We start from the raw sequence: 13,878 nt of genomic DNA on the forward strand, positions 1-13,878 counted from the left end.
AATTGCCTAAACACTAAACGAGGGCTCTCGTGGCCTAGAGGTTAAGGTGTTGGCATCTCATTCAAAGGTCCCGGATTCGAATCTACAATTGTCTCCTTTCACCTCCTTTTCCGCTGTCTAGCAATGTTCTGTCGTCTGCTTTCGTCTCCTCTTTCTGTCTTCACCTCCTTTGCTCCCTCCTCTGGGCTCCTGACTCTTTCTCCAGCCTTTATACTGCTACTTCTTGGCTCCTTCTTACTGCTGTCTTTCAGCCACACCCCTGATCTTCTGGTAGGAAAGATCTACATCTATCATTCTCGGACAAGGGCGAAAAATCTCGGAGGGCCCGTGCGCACGTTAAAGATCCCTTGGTAGTATATAATCGGTAAGAGTAGGCTTCGGCCGCCACCCGGGCAAAATTCTAAAGTTCCTACCAACTGAAAATATTAGGTGAGCCTCGCGCGCTCATATGAACGTATGCAGTTGCGAGCGTCGTAAAACACCTACAACCCCCCCCCCCCAAAAAAACAAAACAACAACAACAAACAAACAGCAAACAACAACAACAACAACAAAATACAACCACTATACCACGAACATAGGGGTCCAGCCATTGTCACAGTACGTTTTTGCTACTGATAGTATAAGTGAGAAACAGATAAAGCGATAAATGTACCGAAGTACGCCCCGTAAAGACTGGCGTATTCCTCCTTAACACGCACTGATTGATTTTAAAATAAAACATTTGTAATCATTAACTAATCAGTAAATAACAACATGTGACCTCCATATTGGCACATGATATCCCAGCCGTTACAAATCACGTAGAATGTAACCTGCTTTACAACTTTTGACTGGATAAAAACACAACCACATAGCAAGTTGAAATGTGAAACTTTCGGACAAGTGATGTAAACTAACTGTAACCCCCTGACACATCACGAAGTGTTTCTGGCTCGTTAGATTAGAGATTTGTGTACAAAAACCTACCAACCACCATGTGCCACTGTCTGACCTTGTCTCGGTGGACACACTTTCTCACACAAATAGACCGAGTAACAAGCAAGGAAGAGGCACACAGTGTCATTATTGCGCCTAACAGCGAACTGCTCGACTCAAGACAGAGACGATGATGCCACGTCATGGAGTCCTCTCTCTGCTCCTGCTGGCTGTGGTCCTTGTGGTCTGCGTGGAGTCCGGCAAGAACTGGGTCCTGTTAGTGTCCGGAGCCGAGGGTTACATCAACTACAACATTCAGGTAAATACCTCTACGTATAACCACCGCTTAACATGCTTGGGACTACTGGATGTCTACAGCCAAAAAAAATAAATAAATAACAAACAAACAGAATAAAACAAAAACAAACCCCCAAAAAATTGTTATGTCCCGTGTCAAGGGCAATAGCATGATCATCTTTACACCCATTTCACAAAACTTCGAACAAATACAATACAACAACCAAAAGAACGCCAATGTGCTCGAAAAATAAAATTTGTAAAATGCAATCAAAACTGAGTAAAACGCAAAACTTTACACTTTTAAGAAATTAACCGTAAGGTCAGTGTGAAGGAACACTATCTGTGCATTAAAGAATAAACTTATTTATTATCGAAATTGCCACGGAGACTGTGTTAAAAAAAGAAAAAAAAAAGAAAAAAGGTAATCCATTCAAAGTGCAAAGTTTTGCTGTGGGGATTTTGAAAGCAGAGTCCTAGGAAACAACTCACAAATAATTGAATAATTGAAACTGTGAAACAGGAGGTCCAATATCGACTTATAAACAATCCCGCCACAGGGTTATCCTAAATTTCCATTGGAAAGTCAGTTAAAAATGAATTTGTTGCCAACTTGGTTTGTAAGAAGTTGTAGAATTCGGCACTTTACTCTATTATATTTAGGTTGCGGTTTTTAAAGCTTGATATTTATCAAACACGTGTTTCATTTAGATAACCTAGACGTCCCTTTGCTTGAATCTTTCAAAGTTTTGCTGAAATGAAGATAGATATATTAGCTACTCTTTAAACGGCGGAGAGCGGACTTGTTGAAAGGTACCTCTTGACGCTTTTGCTCGAGCTGAGATACAGGGCAATAAAGATCAAAAGTCAACTGTTTACAAAAAATTGAGTTCCTTTAAAAAAAATGATTAATTAATCATTTATCCACAAATATTTACAAGGTTTAGTGTTCTTTTCGCCAAAAAAATAGTGTTTTAAAGATTTGTTTGACTCAAGTCATCGTGTATAATAACAAAGATTTCGTGGTAACATTTACAGCCAGAGCTTACATAAGGGGAATGTTTCTACAACTCATTCATAAAAATAAAACCCTCCACTTTGCATACCAAAATTTAGGTCGGCGTGTGACCCATCTCGAACTGGGAACTGTGCACAAATGTAACAAAACAGTAAAGGAAGCAGGCTTTGCGCATTTGTACTCTATTCCAGTTCCACTTCATGAGCAAAGAAAAACCACAAAGCCACTCTTGGAAATGCTAGCATTGTCGACTCTTACAACGATTTCTACGACTCATTCATACGCAATCAACCCATTCACATCGTATGCTGTGTAGTGCGTATTGTTATCTTTATATTATTTTGTGCCATAATTCCCATATATTGACAGCAGAATTGTCTATACCTCTACTTTGTTGAGCAGGTATAGCCTTTTTCTATGCTATTCCGCCAAGTTACATGTCATCACCTTTATATTCACTAAACCGATAATACTCAAATTTTCGGTGCCGGTCTAAGCTTCTACCAAAGACGTATTTTTCTATACAGGGCACTGTCATGGCCGCCGTCTTTGCTCTGACGTGAGACCGATGCACAGTTTGCCCACCATGGGAGGCTCCATCACGTGGAAAGGAAGGGCACAAACACCAACCTCACTATAGTTGAGTGCTCACCCCCCTCCCCATCCTCTCTTACCTTTCGTTTGGCTCATATTGAGTCAAGTTGTGATGGGCTACGGTCTAGGATTTGCACTACAAGTGTACGGCTTCTACTGCTCTAGAATTTCCTCTGGGTAAATGACTCTGTCTTTACCTTCATTTTTTTCATCAGCAAGTACGAGTACATCGGTACTCATTTTCCCTGCTGCTATGTTTAATCTAGTATGTGTTTTCCCACAGTCCTGTCCATGCCACGCCTACCACACGATGCGCAACAACAGCATCCCCCCAGAGAACATCGTCCACATGTCTTACGATGACGTAGCTCACGACCCCGAGAATCCCATCCAAGGAAACCTCGTCACACTTCCTGGAGGACCGAACCTTTATCCAGGATGTGAAATGGACTACCGGAAGAAAGAAGTGACACCGGAAGTCTTCCTCAAAGTTCTCACTGGCGACAAGGAGGGCGTGAAGAAACTGATTGGTCGAGACGGTAAAGTGATTGACAGCGGTCCTGACGATCGTCTGTTTGTCTATATGATGGATCATGGTGGTCCAGGGGTCTTCTTCTTCCCAGGTACTAATGTTAAGCTGCACAACACCGATCTCATAAACGCCCTCAAACAGATGCACAGAGAGAAAAGGTACAAGGAGATGGTGATTTACATGGAGGCCTGCCACTCAGGGAGCATGTTCGATGGCTTGCTCCCAAAAAACATCAATATCTACACGACCACATCCGCCAACGCCACCGAGGTTGCGTTTATGTGCTGTTGGGATAAGTTTCGTAAAGCCTACGTAGGGGGCATCTATGATAACGCCTGGCTGTACGACTCAGACAAGGCAAATCTCCACAAGGAAACACTCTACCAACAATATGTAGTGACCAAGAAAGCCTGTGAAAAGCCTGCGTACAAGAGTCACCCCCAGCAGTACGGAGACTTGAACATGAACAAGGATGTCCTCGCTCAGTTTCAGGCTAAGTCAGAGAAGTACATACCCAGCGTGTGCCCAAACACACAGAAAACTGATGGACATATTCAGGGGCCAGAGTTCACTTTCGCCGGAATTGACCTCAATAACCCCGCCCTCGACATGGTTCAGATCGCCACCACGGCCCGTCGCCTCATTGAGTCACGTGATCTCAGTAGTCAGAAGCGGGAAGAGCTCAAGGCCGAATTACGTCATATGATGCTGGTCAAGGAAAAAGCCGAGTCGTTGACCAAAGACTTGGTCAAGGCAGCCATGCCCAACTCCAGAGGTCTGACAGAGACCGACATACTGACCGGGAAAGAGCGAGTCGACAACTCTGAGTGCTACAAAGCAGCCCTAAACTTCTTTTCTACCCGATGTCCAGGCATCAACATGAGGAGGTACCCATTCGCCAGGAGAAATCTCCAGGCCTTTATCAACCTCTGCAACCATCAGTCCCAAATTGACGTCATGAACGCCATCTTGGAGGTCACGGAGAAATACAGTATATGCCGAGCTCAGTAAACCTTTGGGATGAATTAAGTCGTCGTCAATTCCAGATCGTCTCTCTTTCCCCTGGTTTCTGCTTTTTTCTCCCGGGATCAAAATTTTTTATTGCTTTTCCAAATCACCTGATACATTCGAATAGAAAATGTTAGATCAAACACATCCTATATCTTACCTGATACACACAACTCAGTCTAATTCAATGTTTTTGTTGTGGTAAAGGGAGGGTTTGTTTGTTGTTGTTGTTTTTTTGTTTTTTTTGGGGGGGGGTAGGGGTGATATTGTAGTTTTAAGGATTGAACTTCCCTTTCAACATTGGAAGATAATTATCTATTATTAAGTGATAGCCCCTTTCTTTGATGTAATAGCCAAACTAAACAATCCAAGTTCAAGAGCGCTCATTTGGAATTCGATCAAGGGACAACGACACTCAGAAAGGAGAGAGGAAGGGGTGGGGATGGGATTGGTTGGGGTAGGGTGGGTGAGATGTGAGTGGGTGGACGGGGTTGAGGGTATTGTTTTCAGAAAGAGAAATAAGAAAGGAATGAGACGGGCCCTGGCCCACTGGTGTTGAGTACTGAAGGTACATTTTGTGAAACCAGAGAAGATACGACTTAGTAGCACCTTTCAGAACTACCTCAACCCTTTCATTGGTTACGGCCTCCATATTCAATAGGATACTGTTTGACCGAGTTGTGGAAGTTTACTACTGACACAGATAATCTACTGTTTTTCTCAAAACAACGAATTTTTTTAGTCAACGGGCAAGTTTTTTTTTAAAAAACCATCCATTTGTACGTTGTATTCAACTTGAAATATGGCAATAAAACAGAAAAAAAAACAAGCAAAGTCATTACCTAGCATTAAAGTCTGGCAATAAATTATGATTCAAGCCCATTTGATTCTGGTAGAGAAAACTGTTAAGGGTGAGGTAAAGTTTTTACTCAGCAGCAGGCTGAATCAGGACTGTGTTGAAAACCTTTTAGCAGCTATCAAAGAAAAAGGCAGTCACACAGTCACAGAAATAATCCTGTCCCCCCCCCCCAACGCCCCAAGATTTTTTGCACTGCTTTTCGCCCAATAATGTATATATAAAATCCTCGGACCAGTCCTGATATGAACTGTAACATGCTGTATGCATGCAAAGATGACGCTAACCATTTCCTCCTCAGTTTTTTTCCAGCAGGTGTAAGTCAAATGGTGTACGGTACCACCTTTGTTCTTAGAATATAAAGCCCATAAAGAGTAGCAGTCACTGGTAACTAATCTCATTAAATCACTGAAATCAGAGGACCTGGTGAAGCTTTAGAATATTGTCACATACATCAGTGGGTATTTCCTTAGGAAAGTGTCTCCAGTCATAAAATTATTTGACACGCCTAAGACTGCTTTAAAAAAAAAGGAAAACCTATAACGTGCCCTTTACAAATGAAGGTCTTATAAAGCTGTTCCTTTGCTGCTTGTAGCTAGAAGCTGTGGGGCTACTTGAAGCTACTGTAGCTTCTTTGAGGAAAGGAAACATATTGTGTTGATGAAGGCGTTAAAACACATCACTTGAAATAAAATTTTAAAAATTTATTGACCCCCCTCCTCCACAACATAAACTGCAGTCAGCGCTTGAAAACTTCAGACAGCCACTGCCATTGTAATTGATGACCACCCAGCGAGTCTGTTCCCCCCAGTCAGAATCCATCATCATGCACTGAAGTTTAAGAAACAGTCACTCGAAAAAAAAAGCCATAGAAACAGGTACGGAAGCTTACGTACTGTTGATATGAACCAAGTTGCTTGAGCTTGATAGTATAGTATGTCTCAGCAATACTGGCGAGTAAACAAGAGTCGCACTTTGGTCTTTCGCCCACCTCTTTTTTCCGAACTGCACACTCTTGGCTGGTGCATAACAAAATCAAACAAAATCTAGATCTAGACACAATGTACTAATTCTTTAAGTAATCTCTCTCTCTCTCTCTCTCTCTCTCTCTCTCTCTCTCTCTCTCTCTCTCTCAGGGCTAAAATTGATCGATTATAGTAACACTAGACTAGATTACTACCGTCCAAGATGATCAGTAGCCTAGTACTAGCACGGTAACCAATGTAAACTACCGCTAGCCCAGCGAGTTACACGCGCAGATTCCAAATAATCTTCTTCTAGATTATCAGTGTGAGCAGTAAAAAATTGAAATGGTTAAGGTATAACGTCCCGTGAGCTGTAAAATCTCAATAACTTCGTCAAACGTTTTCTGATTCATGACTGACTGACATGAAACAGACATTCAAAGAAAGGGCCAAGATAGTCCTAAAAGGTGTTGCTATCTACATGTATTCGCCCAGGTTTCGGAAAATGTATAGAGTATAATATCTTTAGCACTATTTGTCGAGTCCCGTCACATTCATTTCTTATAATTCTCTTTCTCAAAACATTCTCCACCCCCATCCCATTTTACCCCCAACTCCATACCTTCCATATCTGGGTGCGCCGCTCGCTCAGCTGGTATAATTCTGGTTTATGCTGCAGTTGGCCCTGGGTTCCCAATGAGACGTTCTTGAACTACAAGAATGATTACTTCGCCGAGTCATGTCGTAGATATATGTTACATTTGAAGGAGTCACCACTTAATAGTGGGTAACCTTAGATTGATGTTGAATGGGAAGTTAAACGCGTAGGCTAAACTTAGACAACCACATTCCCCCGCTCCCTCCCCCCATTCCCTCTTTGAACAGTCTGTGTCAAGTATTCTTAGTTTTAGTAGAGGTTTTATGGCGCTTCCAACTGCATAAGGTCATATGAGCTCCAGAACATTAGAGGTGTTACAAGAGAGTAACAAACACAAAAAAAGAAGGAGGGGAGATAAGGACGATAGATGTTTGATAGGAAAGAAGAAGCAAACCACACCAGAGCACCCGCCAACCACACACTGTGCCAAGTATGGCACAAGAAAAGGCCCCCAAAAATGCAACCAAGACATGTTTATAAAATTCGACGACAAGCACATCTGGTCGGGGTATGTAGTTTAATACTTAACAGCTGGCACATGCTCTTCTCATATGTTCTGCTCGGAAGAGACACTGGCCACAATATGGTCTCGTGCTTATATACTGCTCACAACACCGACAAGGGTAATCATTACGAAAGGACGAAGACAACTCAAGACAGTTACGGGTGGTCACTAAGAATAATGGACGAAGACAACTGGACACTGACTTATTGTGTTAAATCCCTTAAACATGTTTGACAGTGACAACACTAACAGTGTTATTGTTAAAACTTTTTATAATTAAGTAAAAGATTACACAAACTGCAAACAACAACTTCAAACACTGGATAAAAAAGTAGAAATCAGCGGAAGTAGTGGCTGTCAGAAACTGAGGACGACTTGGTCCGGTGGGTCTACAGAGCTCGGCAAATTCCGTATTTCTCCGTGACTTCCAAGATGGCGTTCATGACGTCAGTTTGGGGCTGGTGGTTGCAGAGGTTGATAAAGGCCTGGAGATTTCTCCTGGCGAATGGGTACCTCCCCATGTTGATGCCTGGACACCGGGCAGAGAAGAGGCTCAGGGCGGCCTTGTAGCACTCAGAGTTGTCTACTCGCTCTTTCCGGGTCAGTATGTCGGTCTCCGTCACACCTCTAGGGCTGGACATGGCTGCCTTGACAAGGTCTTTGGTCAACGACTCAGCTTTTTCCTTGACCAGCGTCATATGACGTAATTTGGCCTTAAGCTCTTCCCGTTTCTGACTATTGAGATCACGTGACTCGATGAGGCGACGGGCAGTGGTGGCGATCTGAACCATGTCAAGGGCGGGGTTATTGAGGTCGATTCCAGCGAAGGTGAATTCTGACCGATGAATATGTCCATCAGTTTCCTGTGTGTTCAGACACATGTCGGGTGTGTACTGCTCTGAATTTGCCTGAAACTGAGCGAGGACTTCCATGTTCATGCTCAAGTCTCCGTACTGCTGCGGGCGACTTTTGCGTTTAGGCTTTTCACAGGCTTCCGTGACCACTTCATATTGTTGATAGAGTGTTTCCTTGTGGAGATTTGCCTTGTCTGAGTTGTACAGCCAGGCGTTATCATAGACACCTCCTACGAAGACTTTGCGGAACTCATCCCAACAGCACATTTTTGCACTCTCATTGGGGTTGGCGGACGTGGTAATGTAGATATTGATGTTGTTCGGGAGTAGGCCCTCGAACATGCTCCCTGAGTGACAGGCCTCCATGTAAAGCACCATCTCCTTGTACATTTTCTCTCTATACATCTGTTTGAGGGTGTTGTTGAGGTCAGTGTTGTGCAGCTCAACAAAACCCGGGAAGAAGAAGACCCCTGGAGCCCCATGATCCATCATATAGACGAACAGACGATCGTCAGGACCGCTGTCAATCGCTTTACCATCTCGACCAATCAGCTTCTTCACGCCCTCCTTGTCGCCAGTGAGAACTTAGAGGAAGACTTCCGGAGTCACTTCTTCCTTCCGGTAGTCCATTTCACATCCGGGGTAAATATTTCGTCCTGTAGGAAGGGTGACGAGGTTTCCTTGGATGGGGTTTTCGGGGTCGTGAGCTACGCCATCGTAAGACATGTGGACTATGTTCTCAGGGGGGATGCTGTTGTTGCGCATGGTTTGGTAGGCGTGGCATGTGCTGGACTGGGGAACACACAAACAGGATTAAACATAGCAGCAAGGAAAATGGTTACTTGTTGGGGAGAGCGATGAACACCCTCACAGAGTCATTTATCCAAAGGCCGTTTCAGCGGCGTAAAGGCCATAGAATTGTACGTGTGCTTTGACACATTCAAGGAGTTTATTTTATGATGTATTATGACATCCTACACCATGCACTCTGATGTATGTCCTGTTTACTAAACAACGAACTTTTGACTCAATTTGTGAGCCAAATAAAGGGCAAGAGGTGAAAATGTGTGTGTACTCGACTATACTATAACTATAATGAGGATTGTGTTTTTGCCCTTCTCTTGGGCGAATGGTGATGCTCACGGTGTGCACGCTTCGCAGCGAATTATTTTTTGTTTTTTTGTTGTTGTTGTTGTTGTTGTTTTTGTTTTAATTTGTTTTAGAGAACACAGATCGGCAGCTTTATCAGAGCGCGGCCAAGGAATAAGTTATCTGCTGCAACCATAGGCTTAAAATTTTTTAACTTCTATGGTTGCAGCAGCTTTGATATATATATATATATATATATATATATATTTATGTATTTATTTATATATATATATATATATTTATTTATTTATTTATTTATTTATTTAATTTTTTTTTATATATTTTTTTTTTAATTTTAAAAATATCATCATCATCATCATTATCATCATCATCCAGTCCAGGTCTGCGACAGACATCGACGATCATGGTTCTTCATTCATTCTTTCTCTCGGATGCTCTAAAAATAACTACGTTTCCCTGATCTTTCCCTGTTACCCATTTGTTTAGGTTCCCTAAGTATATTGTTCTGGGCATACCCCTGCCTCGCTTGCCCTCAATTTTGCCAGTGAGAGCTTGATGTTCAAGACCCTTATGTCTACTTATGTGTCCCCAAAACTACATTTGTCGTTTACTGATTGTTTTTATCGTTGAGCGTCCTACGTGGGATTCATCAAGTACTACCTCATTTGGTTTCTTTTCCTTCCATGATACTCTTAGTAGTCTATACATACATATATATATAGATCTATATACATTTTAATTAATTTTTTTTTACCGGCATATTAAATATTATAGATATTTAATTTGTGCTACAAAGAAGAAGTACACAGATTGTTATTTTTACCTAGGAATCATGATATCACACAAAAATATTGATACCCAACAAAAAAGTAAACACCTGTGGCATTTACTTTTTTGACAAGGTACACACAAAAAGACATTGACACCAAAGAAAAGGTACGTTTACACGTTATGACATTCACTTTGGTGCACAGCAGGGGTCACCAAACCAATTTTTTTCAGAGCGGGCAGGATAACTAGGATTATAACTCAGAGCGGGGCACAGATAACGGTTTATTAGATGCAACACACTGATGACGTGCAAAATGAAAGATTTATCATGTTAAAGCTGATCAAGAGTCTGATACTTATGAATAATAATAATAATAATTTTCTTCGAGCGAGAGCGATGCTCTTTTTCGGCTCCATTGTCAATATGCTAAGCGGCACCTCCACTCGTCCAAAAAACTCCATTCGAATTGCATTTGTTCCTAGACATTCAAGCATATTATGTTTGACATCTTCCTTTTCATGGCCGCATCTTCGGCAACATGGGCTGAGCTCTTCATTTACAAAGTTCTTATACAAAGCTCTGATGATGATGATGATGATGATGATGATGATGATGATGATGATGATGATGATGATGATGATGATGATGATGATGATGATGATGATGATGATGATGCTACTACTACTACTACTACTACTACCCCCCCCCACCCCCCGGGACGGTGCCACTGGCCACTGATTGAAGTGCCTTTAGGCCATTCCCAAAGGGGGGAGATTTCTCGTTAATGCAGAGTAGAATTGTAAATGGGCTAATTCATCATTGCCATGCTCATAACTGTGCCTAATCTTCAACAGGAAACTGTTATTATTGTCAATTTCCTCTACTTCTTTTGTAAGTTTGTCACACTCTTCTATCCTCTATTTCCGGGGTGCCTTGATAGTCGAAGCAGAATTTGTGCTGTTGAAGCTAGAGAGATGAGCAAAGTAAGTCTGATTCCCTATAACTTACTGCAAGGACTTCTCTGTTGACTTCCACCTCTTGGCGCTCATATGACCTTATGCAGTTGCGAGCGCCGTAAAACGTGTACTAAAACTAAACAAAAACTAACTACTACTACTACTACTACTACTACTACTACTACTACTACTACTACTACTACTACTAAGTTGTACTTTAATTGCGCAAGGGGGATATCGTGGCCTAGAGATTTAGGTGTTGGCTTCTCATTCAAAAGTCCCGGGTTCGAATCCGTGTAGCGACCGAATGTTTTCTTCTCTAAAATTGTCTCCTTTTACCTCCTCTAGCAATGTTCTGTCATCTGCTTTCGTCTCCTCTTTCTGCCCCCACCCCCTCACCTCCTTATCCCCTCGTCTGAACTCCTGACTCTTTCTTTAGCCTTTGTACTGCTACTCCGTGGCTCCTTCTTACTGCTGTCGTTCAGCCACACCCCTTATCTTCCGGTAGGAAAGATCTACACCTAGCCTTCTTGGACAATGGCAAAAAATCTCGGAGGGCCCGTGTGCAAGTTCGCACGTTAAAGATCCCTTTGTGGTCTAAAAAATCGATAAGAGTAGGCTTCGGCCGCCACCCGGGCAAAATTCAAAATTTCCTACCTACTGAAAAAGTTTAATGTGTCCCGTGCGCTCGTATGACCTTATGCAGTTGCGACCGCCGTAATATACTTACATTTTTTTATTGCGCAAATTCACCTAAACAGTAAGCTTCATGTGCTTCACAATCTACATTATGCTAGAAGTCATAAAGTCGATAAAAGCACTTATTCTTGCATTGCAAAGTTCAATGAATTGATTAGATTATTTTGTTGACCTAGTCCCGAGCACATTACAAACACATCTTTTAAGTTTTATTTTTTACCATCTAACATGCTATATACATGTAAACCATTTAGCACAAAGTAGATCGAAATAATTCCATGCATTCTTAGAGGTCCAGTGACAAATGCTCAACTGTGGGAAAGAACAAGCCAAAGGCCAGTAAAGGAAGACACACAGGTGAAGAAATGGAAATGGACTGGACACACCCCGAGGAGACCCCTAACAAGCATCATCAGACAGGCTGTGACGCGGAATCAACAAGGAAAACGTTAGACAGGAAGGCCAAAGATGACATGGAGGTGAGCGGTACAAGCGGAAATGGAAAAGGCGGGGACATCATGGAAACAGCTAGAAAAGGATGCACAGGACAGGCTTCAGCTGGAGAAATGTTGTTGATGGCCTAAGCTCCACTGGGAGTTAAAAAGGGCAGGATATAGATTCTTAGAGGGGGTTGATATACGAATAGGTAACGTTTACCTGGATACAATAGTTTTCATAACCTTTAGCTCCGGAAATTATCAGGACCCAGTTCTTGCCGGACTCCACGCTAACCACGAGGACAACAGCCAGCAGGAGCAGAGGGAGGACTCCATGACGTGACATCATCGTCTCTGTCTTGTGTCGAGCAGTTCAATGTTTGACACAATAATGACACTGTGTGCCTCTTCATTACTTGTTTGTCTGTCTACGATATGTATATGTCTGAGAAGGTCTGTTGGCCTAGATCTACACTGGGATAATGTCTGACAGCGAGATATCCTGTGGGTGTTTTTCTTTTGTTTTTAAACATAGATCTCTTATCCGACGTGCCCCAAACACCTCGTGATGTTTCACAAGATTCTATTATTGTATTCACGTTCTAGAAGCGACGAGAAATATGTGACAATGCGGAGGTCACGCGGTGAGATTGACTGATTAGCTAGCGATTACAGTTTTACGCCTCCATCGATGCGCTCATATGACCTTAATATGCAGTTGCGAGCGCAGTAAAACCCCATACTATACCATACCATCGGCGCCATTTCGGGAGTGCGCGCGCGCGTGCGCGAGTGTGTGTGTGTGTGTGTGTGTGTGTGTGTGTGTGTGTGAGGACGAAGGGCTAGAACTCAGATGGCCGCCTGGTCGGAAAAGTAAAGTAAGTAAAGTAAGTGTGTGGTGTGTATGTATGTGTGTGTGTGTTTGTGTGTGTGTGTATGTGTATGTGTGTGTGTGTGTGTGTGTGTGTGTGTGTGTGTGTGTGTGTGTGTGTGTGAGTGTGTGTGTTCTTTGGGAAGGGGGAAGGGAGGAGGGGTGCTTCGAATTCGATCCTACAACATCCCATCTGCAGATGGAATTGCTTGGTATATGAAACTTTCCAACTGGAAAACCGAATTCACGTCTTCTAAGTGCAACAGCAAAAGGCCTCACTTAACTGTTCGGTCAACACCTCTGACCCTCGTTCCGTGAACACCCTAGTCAGACAAACACACAAGCAGTATCAGGTGAGCAATCATTCTTTTAGAGCCTTTAACTCCACCATGGACACATTTTATATCACTTAAGAGACGGGCTTCAATCCTGCCTGCCAGGGCTAACCAGGACAAGGAATGATACAGCATCTCATCAGAGAGACCGAGATACGCAATTAAAATTCTCTCCACACAAGAATCGAACTGTTGGCGGTTGGGGGGAGCTCTAGTGTGGTTTGCTTCTTCTTTCATATCAAACATGTATTGTCTTTATCTCCCCTCCTTCTTTTTTGTATTTGTTACTCTCATGCAACACCTCTAATCTTTGGGACTTATATGACCTTATTTTGTTGCAAGTGTCGTAAAACTCTTACTAAAACTAATCTTTACTAAAGAAAAATAATTTATTTTTTTATGTAAAGATTGAGAAGAAGTGTAAGACCAGAGATATCTAAAACGCAATTCGGTTTTGTTCCTGACAAGGGCACCAGAAATGCTATATTCACTT

General features: G+C 42.5%; 2 protein-coding genes across 2 annotated transcripts; one reads left to right on the forward strand and one right to left on the reverse strand.

The window, feature by feature from the left end:
* Positions 1 to 821: 821 nt before the first annotated feature.
* LOC101861078 (legumain) lies at positions 822 to 4,601 on the forward strand. The gene is made up of 2 exons (XM_005109305.2): positions 822 to 1,237; positions 3,111 to 4,601. The coding sequence occupies exons 1-2, from the start codon at positions 1,109 to 1,111 to the stop codon at positions 4,368 to 4,370; spliced, it is 1,389 nt and encodes a 462-aa protein (XP_005109362.1). The 5' UTR covers positions 822 to 1,108; the 3' UTR covers positions 4,371 to 4,601.
* Positions 4,602 to 7,740: 3,139 nt separating this feature from the next.
* On the reverse strand, positions 7,741 to 8,694 carry LOC101862532 (legumain-like). Its single transcript, XM_005109312.1, has one exon. It carries the CDS (start codon positions 8,692 to 8,694, stop codon positions 7,741 to 7,743), a length of 954 nt encoding a protein of 317 aa, XP_005109369.1.
* Positions 8,695 to 13,878: the final 5,184 nt, after the last annotated feature.

The sequence above is a fragment of the Aplysia californica genome, unplaced genomic scaffold, assembly GCF_000002075.1.
Source record: "Aplysia californica isolate F4 #8 unplaced genomic scaffold, AplCal3.0 scaffold00763, whole genome shotgun sequence".
Classification (NCBI taxonomy): domain Eukaryota; kingdom Metazoa; phylum Mollusca; class Gastropoda; order Aplysiida; family Aplysiidae; genus Aplysia; species Aplysia californica.